This window comes from Hyperoodon ampullatus (genome assembly GCF_949752795.1).
Source record: "Hyperoodon ampullatus genome assembly, chromosome: 8".
Taxonomy (NCBI): Eukaryota; Metazoa; Chordata; class Mammalia; order Artiodactyla; family Ziphiidae; genus Hyperoodon; species Hyperoodon ampullatus.
In genome coordinates, this window is record NC_136921.1 from 83,416,195 (window position 1) to 83,434,969 (window position 18,775).

The 18,775-nt window shown below is 41.4% G+C and overlaps 1 protein-coding gene across 3 annotated transcripts in view; it reads right to left on the reverse strand.

Annotated features, from left to right (window-relative positions):
- STK39 (serine/threonine kinase 39) overlaps positions 1-18,775 on the reverse strand; it is a gene marked incomplete at its 5' end in the record, with an annotated part of 310,643 nt that overhangs the window by 33,071 nt on the left and 258,797 nt on the right. For all 3 annotated transcript variants that reach the window (XM_079710015.1, XM_079710013.1, XM_079710014.1), the window contains one exon: positions 18,542-18,610. In XM_079710015.1, the coding sequence (XP_079566141.1) occupies positions 18,542-18,610 (69 nt within the window). The remainder of the gene's footprint in view (positions 1-18,541; positions 18,611-18,775) is intronic.

Genomic DNA, 18,775 nt, shown 5'->3' on the forward strand with positions numbered 1-18,775 from the left:
GTGATTACAGATGGCTCCTCCTCCCTAACGGGAAATGGTTTAGGACTTTATGACCTACTGGTTCAGTATTAAATCTTTTCCCAAACTGGCCAATCAGGTGCCTACTGAATTCTTCTGGTCCAAGATCACGTCTAAGCATGATGTTGATTTCCAACGAGTTATAAGGGAGATGTGAGTCTTTAAAAAGCTGCAGAGCCTTATGTCAATAGCCTGGTCCAAGAGGAAACAACTGTACTTGTATTTTGCTCAGAAAAATACTCTTAAGCTAACTTTATCTAGGTCTGCAGAGCCGATATGCTATGTATGTAGGAAGAAAACAGGATGGCACCAGTTAGCACTAATGCAGTCTACAGGGGTCAGAAACTCAGATGTCTTCAGGGGCCAGGGAGATCATGTGAATCATTCAGAGAGGAGGCAGCAGAACTTTTCCATTTAGGATTTTATGCCAGTTGTTTTCAGATCTTCTGGCTTTTCTAAGACAAGCCAGAAGTGGATCTTACGTCCACTCTCTCTCAATTTTTAAATGTTGGCGACTGATTCCAAAATTTAATAACGTTGTCTAAGCCAGACAGAATACATTTGTAGGGAAGAACCAAGCCTGGGCCACTAGGTGGTAACCTCTGCAGTACAGCAAAAGAAAAAAGATAAACAAATAAAAATAAAAAAACAGAAGGAACTGCTGGGAACTGGAGCCAGGGCAGAAAAAAAGGATGTGGGATGGACTAATGACTAAGATGTGGTTCCGAGGCTTTGCAGTAAAAACTTGAAGCTCAACAGATTTCAATTTTGGTATGCCAACAGAGGAAAAACATTCCACAGGCAGAGAGACACTCAATTAAGACTGCCTAGGCTCATTTCCTCAAGAACCGTGATTAAATTAAGACATGAGATAGAAAATGCAGTCTGAAGTAATTTTAAAAATCAGTTTTTCACAGTTTGGGACTTATTTTTTTAACATATTCAAACACAAGCAGTCATGGTTTAAAGTCAGGGGAAAGTCTATAACACATAATGAAGGTTGAGCTTTTGCATACCAAATGCAGTTAAAGAAATGGAACAAAACAACACAGTCAGCAGTGAAGCACCAAGTGTGCACCAACTTGAAAAGAGGGCTTGTCTATTAAAAAAAACCTATACAGCCTGCAAAATCCAAAAACGGGTGCACACACAACCTAGATTTTCCTCTTCTGTCAAGTATGAGGCACTCACCAATGAAATGTGAGCACAAAGGACGGCACATTTTGGTTCTTCCTCCTCTTTAATATTCCTCGCTTTTGAAAATGGGCTGCAAATAGCACATTTGAAAGATATGTTACGCTACCATGGCATAACCTAAACACAGCACAACAAATATTTCTTGTCTACACCAAGAATATAGTCAGTTTAAAAGAAGACAATTTTAAAAGATAGAAGATGGGCAAGAATACCACAGGGCCAGCAGTGGCTACTGTGGCTGATGCCCCACAATCAGTTCATGGGTATCTCAGTGCCCCACCCCCATGGGGCCTGTTTAGGGCTGGGCAGATGGATGGTAAGCCAATGTGGACCAATGACAGAGGGGGAAAGGCTTGCTGGGGGCTTCTAAGAGAGAAACTTTCTTGCTCCTTAGTAAGGACCACAAAAAGCCAAATGTGAAGCAGGAAACATGCAGCACCTTTTGCCCTAGACAGCCTCTTAGGACAGTGACGGGAATGAGACTTGGGATAAAAGTCGAAGCTGTGGAGAACCGGGCTAAGAGAGGAAAGACCGAAGGTCCTGATTGATGCTGCTGAGATGCTTAACAACCCTGAAACCTTCCCTTCCTCTAGGCATTTCCAGTTCCATAAGCTAGGAGTCCTTCTTGTTAAAACCATTTTAACAGACTTTTCTGCTACTTGTAGCTTAAATCACTCCAACAAAATGCACTTTCCCCTGGAGAATCATTCAAATTCTTCAGAATGTTAAGGGTCCATTTTCACCCAGTGTGGTTTCTGGGTGAAAATCAGTGATAGGCACTGATTTTGTTCCTACAAAAACATAGAACTACAGAGAAAAAGATTCCCTTCGTCTTATCAGTTTCTTAAAACACTGTAATCTGCCAGGAATGATGTATTTTATTTGGAAATGAATGTCAACAGGCTAAATACAAATGGAGCAATTTTTTCACACTATCCGAGAGAGATTCCTTTGGAGTCTCTGCAATGGAAAACTTTCTGGGTTTGACCCAACCAATTTCTTTTGCCAGTTCTGGAATACAGTCTTACGCCAACCTGTGAACAGCTTAAGTGAATGGCAGGAGTACATACCAGTACCCAAGACATTACTAAAGACTTACAGAACTTTCATTGCTATGAGCACAAGGAAATGACAGTCTCAAATATTATATGAACATAATTTGTTCTTAAAACACTATCTACAAGAATTGCTACACCGTCAATAACCATCTTCCCACCTACCAAGAAAAAAGCAGTACTTGAGATTAGGTGTGTAGTAAATGATACTCATAATACAGTTACTAGTAAAGAAATATCAACATTGCTGATTTCAATATTTATACACAATGCTCAATGCAAATATTTAAATATCATTTCATGGGTTTTTTTGTTTGTTTTGTTTTGTTTTTTTTGCGGTACGTGGGCCTCTCACTGTTGTGGCCTCTCCCGTTGCGGAGCACAGGCTCCGGACACGCAGGCTCAGCGGCCATGGCTCACGGGCCTAGCCGCTCCGCAGCATGTGGGATCTTCCGGGACTGGGACACGAACCCGTGTCCCCTGCATCGGCAGGCGGACTCTCAACCACTGTGCCACCAGGGAAGCCCTGTTTTTTTTTTTATTGAGATGAAATTCACATAACAAAAAAAGTAACTCTTTTTAAAGTGAATAATCTGGTGGCATTTAGTACATTCAAAATGTTGTGCAACCACAACCTCTATCTAGTTCTAAAACGCTTTCATTTCCCTGAAAGAAAACCCCACACCCATTGAGCAGTCACTCCCCATCCCCACCTCCTGGCAACCACTAATCCGTCTTCTGTCTCTATGAATTTATCTATTCTGGATATTTATATGAAATGGCATCATACAATATGTGACCCTTTGTGTCTAGTTACTTCAGTTAGCATAATGCTTTCAAGGTTCATTTCATAGAATTTAAATAAACTTAAAAATTATGCCAGAAAGAGTGTTCATTTTAGAACGCCCCGGAGAGAGGTCTCTAGCACAGCCACAGAGACCCTGTATGGGACCAAACAAAGAAAAATAATAACAGACAAAGTTAAAGCCTTCAGGTCATAAAAATCAACTATACAAACGCAGAATAACAGCACACTGGGTAAGTAGCATCCAGAGGGAAAAAGATTCTAAAAGGGGATGCAGGAAGGGAGTGACATGCAATAAATATGTCAAAAACAATGAAATCTCAGTGATAAGTGTGTACGTCTACAGTAATTTACAGACTTCTCTGGATATTTGAAATACTTAATAATAAAAACATGAAAAACATTAAAAGAGAGTAAGTAGTTTTTTGGCTGAGAAGTTCAATATAAAACAATGACATCTATTTTATTTAAAATTCTCATATCGTATTTGATGCCATTAGCTGAAATGTAGGATTCCCCTCACAAATGAGGGGTCCCCAAGCCCTGCAACCCTCCCCCATCGCATTAGGAATTTGGAGTTCATATACAATACTGAAAGGCATTACCCTTCAGGAGGATTCAGAAAAACTACAGGGAGATGAGATAGAGGCGGTTTTAAAAAGGATATTGCCACCCAAGAAAGTTCATTAAGAAAAGGAGATAAGGGGAAGCTTTGGCAGTTTTAAATATTTGAATAAATACTTGAAAAAGGGATTAGATGTGTTCTGCATTGCTCCAGAGGCCAGAAATTAAAGAGAGTGGATCTGATAAAGACCTTCCAACCAGTAATTCACAACAATGGTGCCTCTCACCAGGGGAAGCCGCTCAGCAGTAGAGACAGTCAGAGAGCTAGTAAGCCCCTCAAACACCTCTCCTTCCCTGCCACCTTGGCCCGTGCAGACACACAGGACCCCAGGCTTAGAAGGGCTCTGCACTTGTTTTAATGCTCCGCAGTCACCATTTTGAACTTATTAATTTTAGAACAAGGGACCCTGCATTTTCATCTTGCACTGGGCCGTGCAAATTATGTAGTCATCAATCCTGTGTGTAGATGTAGAAGAAATACTCTAATCTGATGAAGTTGGCAGTGGTATTTGGTTGGTTAATGTAAAAAGGCAGTTTAAGCAGGGGAACATGAAACTGTGATACAAATAAACCTTAAAATTAATGTTTTAACTTAAATCACATTAATATACACTCCTTTACCAATCCTAGATTTAAAAAATCTCTTCTTTTACAATTATCTTTTCTATACCGAATTTAATAACAGTTTGTGTTTAACAATTTATCTTTTTTTCTTAATGAATTGTTTTTTGGTTTTTTAAAAATACTTATTTATTTATTTTCCTTTTTTTTTGGCTGCATCGGGTCTTAGTTTTGGCACACGGGATCTTTGTTGAGGCATGCGGGATCTTCTTCGTACGGTCTGCTTGGGTTTCTCTCTAGCTGCAGCGCACGGGCTTCTCTCCAGTTGTGGTGTGTGGGCTTTCTCTCTCTAGTTGTGGCGCGCAGGCCCCAGGGCATGTGGGCTCTGTAGTTTGTGGCACGCGGGCTCTCTCTTTGAGGCGCTTGAGCTCAGTAGTGGTGGTGCGTGGGCTTAGTTGCCCCGAGGCATGTGGGATCTTAGTTCCCCCATCAGGGATCGAACCCGCATCCCCTGCATTGGATGGTGGATTCTTTACCACTGGACCACCAGGGAAGTCCCAACAATTTGCCTTTTTATTATTTATTTGTTTATTTTTGGCTGTGTTGGGTCTTTGTTGCTGCACGCGGGCTTTCTCTAGTTGTGGTGAGCAGGGGCTGCTCTTTTTATTTATTTATTTATTTTTGCTGTGTTGGGTCTTCCTTTCTGTGAGAGGGCTTTCTCTAGTTGTGGCAAGCGGGGGCCACTCTTCATCGCGGTGTGCGGGCCTCTCACTATCGCGGCCTCTCTTGTTGTGGAGCACAGGCTCCAGACGCGCAGGCTCAGCGGCCATGGCTCACGGGCCCAGCCGCTCCGCGGCATGTGGGACCTTCCCGGACCGGGGCACGAACCCGTGTCCCCTGCATCGGCAGGCGGACTCTCAACCACTGTGCCACCAGGGAAGCCCCACCATTCAGTTTTTATTTCTCAAATCCTCCAGGGCTACTGTCCTTTCCTTCTGTGGTTCCTACTCACCTTGGTCAAAATGGGCACCAAGTTCAGGCAGCAAAGGGATCCAAGCTTTCGTAAACTGCTTAGATTCCCTGGCAGAATAAATGAGGCTAAAGGAAAGCATTTATTTGCCCCGACAGGAAAAAGGCAAGAAAGGCGCAGGATTTCTACTTTACCTACGTAGAGACAATCAAAGTTGAACAACTATAACTTCGTATTCACAAGGCATTATGACTAGTGGCTATTTACAAGTTCTTACACTATCCAGTCCTCGCTCCTACCTGGCTTTATTTCATATCACCCTCTCCTCGCTCACCTCTTCTGGCCATACTGGTCATCTTTTACAAAGCTCATCATCTTTGCACAGGCTGTGTGTCTGCCCGGAATGGCCAGGCTAAATCCAGGACTTCACTCAAATATTTCTCCCTCAGAGTGGCTCACTCTGCTCTTGAATCTAAATGAGAAGCACCCCCAGACTCCCACTATTTGTTATTGTCTCTGTAGCACATTGTTTTTCCTGCACACTCCTCACAGTTTGTAATTTCACTTCTACCTGTGTATTGACTTAATGTCTGCCTTTCCTGTGAGACTGGAGGCTTCATGGGGGACAAGAACCCTGTCTCTTTCGTTCACCTGGTGTACCCAGCACAGCGTAGATGAGATGCTTTATTTATTGAGTAAATGAAGGAGGGCAGCTTCAGGGCCTGGATGGCAAGTGTGGTAGAAGGCTCTTCTCCCCACTTCTGCATGAAAGCAACCACCACTCTGGCTGAATCACAAGAAGCCCCCTGGGACCTTCTGGAAGCAGCATCCCTGAGGTGAGCACTCAGGCCCTCATGCTGGCTGGTGACATTGGTGAGGCTTCTTCAAGAGTCTCCTGGGCAGGGAACAAGTGGGAGCCAATGAGCCTGCCACATGGTAACCAGCACTAACAGAGCGATTTAAGAACCCCTGGGACACATTCCTTTGAGACTCCCAGTAATGTCCCAGAGGAATATCTGTTATTATTGGCTAAGAACTATTTAGTCTGCAGACATCTGAACTGCATGGATATTTCAGGGTATGCCAACAAGCCTGAGCTGTTCTATTTAATTACTGCAAATTAATCATGTAAAGCCACTGTTCAGAGTTCTTTCAAGTGCAGAATTCTGTATTTATGATGTTAAAAAAAAAATCCATCCTGAACAAAAAAATCAATTTCTCATCTCCATTCCTCACCTAATGACAATTTTCACGAGCACTAAATTAAAAAGCCAACTTTTCATCTTTTTGTTTTTGTTTTTTGTTAAAACTCCAAGTGTTTTTATTTTTTAAATTATTTATTTATTGGCTGCGTTGGGTCTTCATTGCTGTGCGTGCCCCTCCTCTAGTTGTGGAGAGCGGGGGTTACTCTTCATTGCGGTGCACGGGCTTCTCAGAGCGCAGGCTCAGTAGTTGTGGCGCACGGGCTTACTTGCTCCACAGCATGTGGGATCTTCCCAGACCAGGGATCGAACCCGTGTCCCCTGCATTGGCAGGCGGATTCTAAACCACTGTGCCACCAGGAAAAGTCCCCAACTTTTCAGTTTTAAAGAAATCCTTAGAGCTCCAGTCTACTGTGCCAGGGCCAAGAATCCCATGAGTCAGATAACCTTTGGCATTTTTATGCTTCCCGAGAGTTGTGCTGTCCAAACCATGTCCTCTCACCTGTATTCTACCTTTCTGTTAGATATCAGATTTCCAGTGTATGCCATTCTCACCTTATCAATCAGTTCCACTGACAGCTGCAAGAATTAGAGGCCAAACAGTGAGAAGTCTGTGTGAGGAATGAACAGTCAGCTCACAGGGGAGGGAAGCAAGGCTACTGCCTAAGCCATTTGGAAGTCTTTCCTGTCCTTCTGGCCCTGCATATCACAGACAGATTAGAAAGTGCAGAGACCTGGCAGGAGAATTCTGACCCCAGATCCATCCCTCCAATGAAGAAAAGGATCGAAAGCACACTGAGTTTCTAAAGACCCGGCTAACAATCACAGACTGGTAAGGAGGCTCAAAATCTATTATAAATTAGACTTCCTGGGGGCCTATTACTGAAAAGATGCTTTGAATTTGGTGTTCTTCTTTCAAGTAACAATCCTTTCATGGCTGACCAAGTTCCCTAAGGGTGAAGATTAAGGCATTCATCTTTGCCTATTAAAAAATTAGGCAAAAATTTAAAAAACCCATCCAAACCTGTCTGCCAGGTCTAATGGACAGCCTCTTCTTCACTTTCTGCCATAGTGTACTCTGGCCAGAAGGGGCATGGAGCCAGGCCCGCGGGTTTACACCCATGGCTATTCAAATGATATCCTGACTACAGATTCCTGCTGGGTGGTTCTATGGCTCATCAGACATGGGCATGTGTCACAGTCTATTAGAACGTGACCAATCAAGGCCTCTCCTTGTTTTAAATGAATCTGGGGTGAAACATTCTTAGACACCTTTTGGATGCTAAACGTAAGTAGTGCAGGATTAAGAAGAAGGTATTCTTAAGAGTCAGCAGGAAGGAACTCTTTGTTTTAGAAAAATGGTAACCAAATACAAGATATAGGATCAAGGTTAAGAGTGTAATTGGATCTGAAGCCAAAAATAAAATGATAATAAGCCCACAGTTTGTCAAAAATGTTGACCTAATTTTCTTTCTTGGCTTTAAAATGTTCTTGATTGGATATACAAGTTTATTTTCTGTTATAGAAGAAATTAGGAGGCAGTGACTTTTTTTTTTTTTTTTTTACTAACAGTAAAAAATGCAGCAGAGAGATATGGCTTGGTATTAAGAGATCTGCTTGTCAATCTACTAACAAGCACAACTAAGAATCCACTTATATCTGCAATATTGTACTATTGATGGAATAGTTAAAATTCACATGGGCCAGAGATTTCTGAAGTGGGTAAACACACACACACACACACACACACACACACACACACACGACTACAGCCCAAAACAGATCAGTCTACTAATGAAATAGGCTGTTCAGCCAAAGAGCCATTTCCTTTAAATCCTATATACTTGGTAGTGTTAGAAAAATATATAATATCAGAAAAACTAGGTTTCCTACACCAGATTAAACCTACTTTACTTCCACCAGAAAGACATTCTCAGTACAAGTAGGGGTCGGTATTTGGGGTTTATTGTAATACTATAGGTTAGAAAGTTTGGCTGGATTGAATGTAATCCTCAGGCGTATCTGATTCTAGACTTACAAGACAGATCAACATAAATTAAAACAGGACAATTTAAAGTAACTGAAAAAAGCAAGACTCTGACAGTGGATGTCTAAAACTAATCCACTAGCAAGCTCTTGTTTCACTTAAGTGAAATTAAACACAGATCTTAACTGGAGTCTATCTTTATCAGTGGTTTTAAAGAGGATCCACAACTCCTAACTAAATAAAAAGTGACAAAGTTAATTAGAAAATCAGAGCTTACAGTGTGGTCTACTGATGTACTGATTCATAATCATGTGATACAGAAACTGAGAACACCTTTGGGGGAAATTACAGATTTTATGCTTTTTAGAACTTCCTGGAAATAACCTTTGACCACATTTTGAAAGGTAATTTTGAATCACCCCCACACCCCCCAAATCAGATGTCTTTGTAAACAATAAGTCTGCCAACCCTTATCAGGATAGTCAATCGTTTTCCATTGGAATCTGCAGATAAGTAAGCAGAGCGGGTGGCTAAGGCCGGCAGTGGGTTCAATCATAGGAGTAGGCAGCTTCTTTCAGGGTTCTGATTTGGTTTGCTAGGAAAACTCTCCTTATGTTTAATTTCCTTGGATTTTGGGGGACAGGAGGAGTACGGTCAAAAAGACTATAAAAATGATACTTTGTTAAACAAAAATTGTAGTTTACTTCAGTCTATCTGTCTTCCTGTTGCACTTAAACAAACTTAAAAAATATATTAGCTTTTAGGCCTGTGACCAAATTAATGCTGAGTGTGTGTATGTGTACATGCTTGCTCTTTGCATATTTATTCAGGCCTGGCTCCCAGTGCTCGACAGAGCAAACAGCTCTTTAAATATTTAAACAGCAAAACTGTGATTCTACCACCTTTCCAAAGAGTACAAATGCTGAATGAGACGGTCAGTCATCTAATGCATGGTACATTTTTAATATATATTAGATGGTCCAGCCTATCACTTGTAAATATTTTAAAATAATTTCTGTATACTATTTTTTCATATTAAAATTAAAAATAAATTTTCCTACTTAGGCATTAATACCTCAATAAGGATTTTTTTTTTTTTTTTTTTTGCGGTACACGGGCCTCTCACTGTTGGGGCCTCTCCCGTTGTGGAGCACAGGCTCCGGACATGCAGGCTCAGCGGCCATGGCTCACGGGCCCAGCTGCTCCACGGCATGTGGGATCCTCCCGGACCGGGGCACGAACCCGTATCCCCTGCATGAGCAGGCGGCCTCTCAACCACTGCACCACCAGGGAAGCCCTCAATAAGGATTTTTTAAAGAAAAAATGGTATTTGGAAAACCAGGAGCAATGAGCTACAATCAAATGGGCAGTGGCACATTTTTGAAAATGGTAACCCTGTGCCATATCAAACTGTTCAACATTTATTTCTAGTAAATATATACAAGGAAAGTAGTTCTCCCAAGCCACTTATATTCCCTAATTCCCTAGCCTATTAAACTTAACATACAGACAACTTTTAATCAGGAATCACTCGACTGTATTTATTGACATCATTTAACTAACACTAAGCCTGTCTAAACCCAGGAAGGGCTTACCGAATTTTCTTCCTTTTTCAAATTATCTGTCACCATTTAAAAATCATAGTACAGTTGCTTAATAGAGACACTATTTTTTAATGAAAGTTTTCCTTCATTGAATTTCAACATCAATAAACATCACAGCATAATCACTGAACTGAATGTAAGAGAGAATATGTTCACTCTTTTCCAAGACTTGCATCGTAAAAGTGCACGGCTGCTCAATAAATCCTGGATCTCTCACAACAGACTTAAATATCCCTGGCTATAGCTGGGGGAACAAAGCACTTCACACATCCAACCATATGCTCATGATCGAGCAAATATTCTGTTGCTTGCGGACTTTGGAGCCTAAAGAAACGTTGCCATTGTAGAGAAACATAAAAGGTGAAGGCCACCTGGAGGATCTACTGCACCCCAAGCAACAATAGTAGTTTTAATAAAACTGTAATGACTCATTATGGTAAAAATTTATACCGATGAGGCTCCTCCACGCATCTACACCATTTATACACACACAGTTCTTAAAAGTTAACTGGCACAGTTTTAAAAGAGACTCCTAAAGGGAGAAGAGAATCAAGGCAGAAAAACAAAGGAGATTAGTGAGATTGAAAAGGAGATACAGATGATAAAATGAGCTAAAACAGTCTCCAAAGGTTACCACAAGCAGAACTGAAGAACTAGCCACAAAATTCTACTGTGTTTAAGAATCACCTGGGATGCTTGTTAAAAATGCAAATTTCTACCCTCTATGCCCAAGACTCCAGATTCTGTAACTCTAGGCTGGAATCAAGAAATGTGCATTTTAAATACATACCCAAGGTAAGATTCTGATGCAGGCCATCTCACAGTCTATACTTCTGAGACAACCCCAGCAAGCACTGGAAAACAGAAGGCCTTCGAGACCAACCACATTTCCTACCCAAGAGGCAAGACTCAAGTCATGTGAAAAGTCAATTCTTAAGAAAGAGATAAAGAAGGGGAAGGTGGGCAGAGAGAGAGAGAGAGAGAGAGAGAGAGAGAGAGAGAGAGAGAGAAATCAATCATGGTGAATTACTCTTCAGTTTTGAGAGGGTGCAATAATATTTGTGTTGCCCAGGTCATCAATTCATGAACTATTCCAGTGTTAAATTTCCCAAATGGAATTAAAATTATTCATTTATCCATAAGCATATTGAAATGCCTATGTGTGGCAAGGATAGTAGAGATTCAAAAAAATAGAAAACAGGCCTTGCCCTAAAGGTGCACTCAACCTCCTCACAAAGAGAAGGTGGGCGCCAGGAGCAGAGAAGGATGAAAGACACATGTTGCTAAAGGTAAAAATAGTTCTCTGGTGTTCAGGACAAGAAAAAACTGTCCTCTAGATTTCGTTAGGGAGGGGGTGAGCATCAGAGAAGGCTTCCTGGAAGTGGCATTTACAGTGAATCTTTGAGGGCAGACAGGTTTTGAAAAGGATTCTCCATGTGCAGGAAAACAGCATGCCAGGGACATAAGAAGAATGTCCGTAAGTCCACTGAGAGAGCTTATGGGAATATATATCGCTAATATTAGCTTCCAGGGCAATGCTAACTAGTTACCTAGGCACAAAATCCCTCAAAGGAAAATTGTACAAATAAATGCAGAAACAGAGCTCCCTTCTCAGGACACAGAAATTCCAACATCTGGTTCTCAACCCACTTAAAGGAAAAGAAAAAAAAAAAAAGACATATGTTACAAAGCCAGGAAACGGTGGTGTAAAAACCCAGCAAAGAGCAGTCAGGAGGCACCTTCTCAAAAGGCAGCTGCCAAGCGGCTTCCTCTCCCACATTCACTCACTGTCAAATCTTGGACCCTGGATCGGGCCTTGGAGACTGAAGGAGGAGAGGTAACCTGCTAGCTTAACACATGCATCAGCGTTCCTTCTACTGCTGAGGTCCTAACACTCATTCAACAGAGACTCAAAAGTATCACGTAGCATAAGGCGTGAAGAGAATTCAGAACTTTTGCTTTCTTTTCTACATGAATTTGTTTTTAATTTTCTCTCCTCTCTGCTTCTACTGCTGAGAAAACTTCTGATGGGCTGTTTCTGAACTAGGAGGCAAAGGGACCAAGTATCTCTGCTGCCTCACTGAGGGTCCCTCTTTGAAACAACTGGATCAAGGACTCACATCTGGTCTATTTGTCAGCCATCCCAGCAAGGCAAGAGAAGCAAATTCATACATGCATCAGGTTCTGCATCTTGCAAAGTTAACTTACTTTTTAAACCAACACCCACCCAGGAGGCCTTGTCATTCTTAGTTCTGATTTACACAAGGCCTAGATATATTTTCTGTTTCTTGCCTAAGGTAGTGCTGCATTGAAGCACAACTGAAGTGGGTTTATGACTTCAGTCTACAAATGCTGCAATTAATTTCTGTGCTGCTCTGCTTGTGTGAGAAAGCAATCACTCCATGTCACTAAACAGCTCCTTCAGTCTAAATTCTGCTTTGTGAAGGTTGGCACTAAAGGCAGATTACCCTGAAGCTGGATACTGAAAATTTTTTTGTAACGTTATGTTTGCCACATTATAGTAAAAATCATAACACTCACTGCACCATAACATATACCATTGCTTTATTCAGTTTTTTAATATTGCCCTAAGCATTTACTCTGATTCAAGAGGAAATTCTGGTGGGGGAAAAAAAGGATTTTTTAATCTATTTAAATGTTAGCTGTTTTATATTATGGAAACTGAAAAAATACACACACAAGAAACCACCCAGACCACTACGTGCCAATGTTCTCAAATGAACTGGACTATTCTTGGTGCAAACTTTGTTAAGTGAATGTATTTCATATTTGTGAAATGCCCCTCGAATTCTGTACTCTTGAAAGCAAGATTCTTAAAATAATTGAATCCTATACTTAAAATAGCCTTCTTTAGAAAGTGTTAACAAGATATCTCTATATTTCAAGGTAGTATTTGTTTATCTCTAACAAGTTACTGAGTGGCTACTATATGAAATGTACAGTTTAGGGCACTGGGAAAATAGCACTTAACAAAACAAAAATCCTGGCCTTCAAGAAACTTATGCTCAAGGGAAAATCCTATGTAGTTAAATAATGAATAAATGGAATATAGCCTATTAGATGGGGAGAGACTAGGTAAAGTACTTAAGGAAGGATGGGGGTAGAGAGTTGGGAGCGGGTTGCAATTCTAAGTAGGCCGGGCAGGGAAGGCCCCTTTGAGAGGCAGCATTTAAGCACTAGGAGATACCCAGGGGTACCTGGGGAAGGAGCATCCCAAGTATAAAAGCCAGTGTGGCTGGGGTGAAATGGGGAACAGGGAGAGCCAAAGAGAGGGAAGGGTCTGAGAAATGACAGGGGACAGACCATATAGAGGATTGTAAGCCACTGAGATGTGGGATGGAGAGCTATCAGTTTTATTTAAAGCATTAATGTGATCTCGCTCACATTTTTTAATTGAGATGTAATTCACATATCATAAAACTTACCCTTTTAAAGGGCACAATTCAGTGGTTTTTAGTATAGTCACAAGGTTGTACAACCATCACCACTTCTAATTCCAGAATGCTTTCAGCACTGCAGAGAGAAGCCCAAGACCCCTAAGCAGTCACTCCCCTTTTCCCTGTCCCTCTCAGGCCCTGGCAACCACTACTCTACGTTCTGACTCTACAGATTTGCATATTGTGGTCATTTCATATACATGGAATCATAACATGTGTGGCCTTTGATATCTGACTTATGTTTTACTTGTATCTCTCTGGCTGCTGTGATGAGAATAGGCTGAAAGGAGGCAAAGTCATAAGCAGGGAGACCAGTGACTAGACGAAGGCAATAATGCAACTGAGAGATGAGAGGGGTTTGAAACAGGATGGGAGATGGTGAATAATGGCTGGGTCTTGAGTACATTTAGATAGGCTGGATATTGACTATGAGAGAAAGAAAAGTCAAGGACAACTCCTAGGTTTTGGGCTTATGCACCTGAAAAGATGGAGCTGACATCAACTTAGGGTACAAGGCTGCTGGAGGGGCAGATCGGGAGGAAAAACAGAGGCTGGTTCTTGGAGATGTTAATTAAACCTGGGATAGTGATTAGCTTTCCATGTGAAGATGCCAAAAAGAGAGCTGAATATATGAGTCTGGAATTCAAAGGATAGGTCTGTGCTGGAGACATAAATGTGGGAGTTAGAGAGTGGAAGGCATTAATACCATGAAACCAGATGGTATCACCAAGGATGTGAGTGACTAGAGAAAAGAGGAGAAATCCAGGGAAAGAGTCCCTGGACAGGTCAATATTTCTGGGTCTGAGAGATGAGGAGGAACCAACAAAAAAGACTAAGAAGGAAGCATAAATAAGGTGGGAGAACCAAGAGAGAATGGAGTCTTAAAAACCAAATGAAAACACTTATGGAGCAAGGCACTGTCCATTATGCCCAATGCTGCTGACAGGTCACTGAGAATTAACCACTGGATTTAGGAGCATGGCAGGCAGTCATTCACAGATCATGTATCTTCTCTCCCTCCATCTTGCTTACTCCACTCCGGCCACATCTATCTTTGCACTTGCCATTTTATCTACCAAGGGTGTGCCTTCCCCAGACATGGCTTTGGAAAAAATAGTCTGAGTGGAGTGAGGAAGTTGACTGGAATGAGTTCAAGAGACAGTGGTAGGGCTTCTCTGGTGGCACAGTGGTTGAGAGTCTGCCTGCCGATGCAGGGGATACGGGTTCGTGCCCCAGTCCGGGAAGATCCCACATGCCATGGAGCGGCTAGGCCCGTGAGCCATGGCTGCTGAGCCTGCGCGTCCGTAGCCTGTGCTCCGCAACAGGAGAGGCCACAACAGTGAGAGGCCCGCGAACTGCAAAAAAAAAAAAAAAAAAAAAAAAGAGACAATGGTAGAAGAAGAACTGAAGTCAGGGGCAATTCTTTTGAGGACTTTAGTTGCAAGGGGATGAAGAGAAGTAGCTGTAATGGGAGATGGAGTAAAGAGAGGGCTTTAGAATGGGAGACAAAAATATGTCCATGTGCTGGCGGGACAAATCTAGTAAAGAGTGAGGTAAGTGATGCAGAAGGGGCTAAGATGGGTTAGAGGGGACAGAATTAAACACATTTCATCTATCAAATAGTCAACACTTAAAATATAAATCATCTACTGATACAGGAAAAACAGGTAAGGGCAAGCTATTTTTTTTTTTTTCCAGAAGACACCGAAACCAGTTAAAATTATCTAGGTCCGTTCTTCAAGGCTAAAGATATTGGATTAATTGTACACAGAGTGTCAGGTTCAGGATTAGGCTCTGGGCTTGGAGTCACAAGATTCAAGTTCAGGGACTATGACAAGTTATAATAACCCAGAAACTTCTTTTGACCTCCCTTTTTTGTCCATAAAATACTGATTAAAACCTGTCCTCTCTACCTTATAGAATTGATGTGATGATCAAATGAAATATGCAGACATTGTAACTCTTAGGTGAGCTGTCCCTGTGAGGCATGGTCAGTACTGCTAGATAAGGAACAAGTGCACATGCTCACTCTTAACTCCAACACTCTACACTTCAGCTCTAAGAAGGGGAAAAAGGCAAAATGAAAAATTTGGGGAAGAATAAATACAGCATAGAAAAACAGAAGCTTTCTAGTTATTTATTTATTTATTTATTTTTATTTATTTTTTTTTTTTGCGATACGCGGGCCCTCTCACTGTTGTGGCCTCTCCCGTTGCGGAGCACAGGCTCCGGACATGCAGGCTCAGCGGCCATGACTCATGGGCCCAGCCGCTCCTCGGCATGTGGGATCCTCCGGGACCGGGGCACGAACCCGCGTCCCCTGCATCGGCAGGTGGACTCTCAACCACTGCACCACCAGGGAAGCCCCAAGCTTTCTGGTTATTTAAATCACACTCAATACGTTGAACATGAATTATGCCTTAATTTCCACTTTTAAAAAACTCAACAATCCAAAATCCTCTAGCTTAGATTCAGCTGAGCCTGGAGCGAAAAAAGAAGTACACTAAATTTGACGGTAGGCCTGAAGCAAGATCATGCTTAAATACAGATGTGACCTGATACTTCTCCACGAATCTCTTTCATTCTTCCTGCGCCCTTACCCCCTGCCACGATGACCTCAAATCAAAAGACCATGTGGTCCTCAACTTTTTTGCCAAATAGGAGACATTAGTGGGTGTTTTTAAATTATTTTTTATTTGTTAATTAATTTTAAATTCTGGCTGCTTTGGGTATAGACCATAGCTCTCTTTAAGGAAAATATATCAATACCTTACAGGGTATCTTGATCTAGCCATTAACTTTTCTCCTTATTTCTTCAGGTAAACTAAGACACAGAGGTGTGTGCTCATTTTTTCAAATGAGAGAATCTATGTTTATCAACTGTTAACATAAAGAATTCTGAGATGGAACTTATTTATACAATAGATGCCAAAGTTGAATTGATCTTATTACTCAACTTCCCCTCACATTTGATCAGAAAACTGAGGGAAGAACTCAGCTGGCCATGGGACCTCACAAGGTTTTAAAGTAAAGTATGAAAGACAATATACAAGGAAATATATACACACACCTGTATGTCCATGTGCATGATGTATGTCACTTTCCTTTAAAATATGTCTCTATCTCTTTACACATGTACCACTTGGCAAAGGAAACAGAGCTCCCTTGTGAGGCCAATGTGTACACTTCATGTGTAATTAATCAGGAAAAGCTTACTTTTTTCTAATTACAAAGATATCTTTGTATCTACATTTATGAATATTTGTATACCAATAACATATTAGATACTGACTCTTTAGTCAGAATTCCAATCTCCCACTAAACCCCGTTACTCTTATTTACATAAAACAATTCACTTTATATATATATATATATATATGCATGCATGCATGCAGTACGCGGGCCTCTTAGTGCTGTGGCCTCCCCGGTCGCGGAGCACAGGCTCCGGATGCACAGGCTCAGCGGCCATGGCTCACGGGCCCAGCTGCTCCGCGTCATGCGGGATCCTCCTGGACCAGGCCACGAACCCACGTCCCCTGCATTGGCAGGCGGACTCCCAACCACTGCGCCACCAGGGAAGCCCTATTTATTTATTTTTAAGATAAATTTATTTATTTATTTTTGGCTGCATTGGGTCTTTGTTGCTTCGCGCGGGCTTTCTCTAGTTGCGGCGAGCGGGGGCTACTCTGCGTTGCGGTGCGCGGCCTTCTCATTGCGGTGGCTTCTCTTGTTGCGGAGCACGGGCTCTAGGTATCCAGGCTTCAGCAGTTGTGGCCCGTGGACTCTAGAGCGCAGGCTCAGTAGTTGTGGTGCACGGGCTTAGTTGCTCCATGGCATGTGGGATCTTCCCGGACCAGGGCTTGAACCCGTGTCCCCTGCATTGGCAGGCGGATTCTCAACCACTGCACCACCAGGGAAGCCCAAACAATTCACTTTATAATGATGTATATTATAGAGCTTCTAAGAACAAACTATTCTGATGGGTAAGTATATCTGCCTCAAGCTCCCTCTTAGTGACACACTCCAGTATTATTGGGGAAGGATTTATTTCAAGTAAGTGATTTTTTTAAAAAGTTAAAACGTATCATTTAAGGGGCCCAAGCTATTTCAAGGATTGGTTTTGATTTTAATATTTTTAAAGAAAGTTTTATCATAATACTATTATAGTGTTATTATAATTATATTATATGTAATTAACAATATAATGAACATAATGTCATAATTAACATTAACTCATCCTTATTACTTAGGGTCATCATTACCAATATGCAGTAATAGGCTACATTATAAAATCTTCATAAACTCAGAATTTGCTGAAGAGTGTGGAGCCCTTCACCCTCACCCTAGGTAGAATCAGGCTATGCTTTTTCTTAGATGACACTGTCTGCCTCTTACAGCTTTTCTGCCTCGCTTGGCCAGCAGTCATTTCTTGCTCCTATCAGCATGCCTAGAGCTAGCAGGCTCCCCTATTTCCACGCAGCTTTTTCTTGATTCTAAAAGTAGTAGAAAGAGCCATGGTCTCAAAGTGTGGTGATTCTGCCACAACCCAGCTGCATGGCCCTGGACAAACCACTGAATCACTTTAGGAATTCGCTTCCTTGTCTACACAATGGTAGAACTGGCCTGAATGATCGTTAAGTCCTAGCCAACCTTAAAACTTTATAATGAATGAACCTTACTAAGAGCTAGGTAAAAGAATAGAGAAACTCAGACAAAGGACCTCAGAAGTTCCTGTACTTTGCTGCATGGAATTTATAGTATCTTGGGTTTGCTATGTCATGGACATTTCAGTCTTCTAGGTTCTTTGTTTTATCTCCAATAAGTGACATTCTGCATTGGATAAATCACGTCCAGACAAATGGGACAGAATTACATTAAGAGCTTTTGAAACAGGAAGTTAAATATGACTCTTAAATATACTTATTTCACATAAAAGATAAGAATTCAAGAAACTTTCAGAAATTCACAGAATTATTCCTTTATGAAAACTTTTGTTTCTAAGAGCATTTCCATTTGATGTATCAACAAAATGACACTACATGCATTAAAAAGTGACTTACCTATAACTACATCATGACCATCAACTAAGCCAGCAGAGAAGAGTTCCTGAGAAACGCCATCTGCTGTATCTGCCCAAACGTGAAATGAAGGTGTATCAGTAACCATACAATAAAAACCAACAGTCCAGTAAAATGTAAAATATATATTATTCATTTAGAAAAATCATCCATGTGTGTTTCAATTCAACAATTCAGATTCTATCAGGAGGAAAAATCAGAAGCAATGTGAAATAC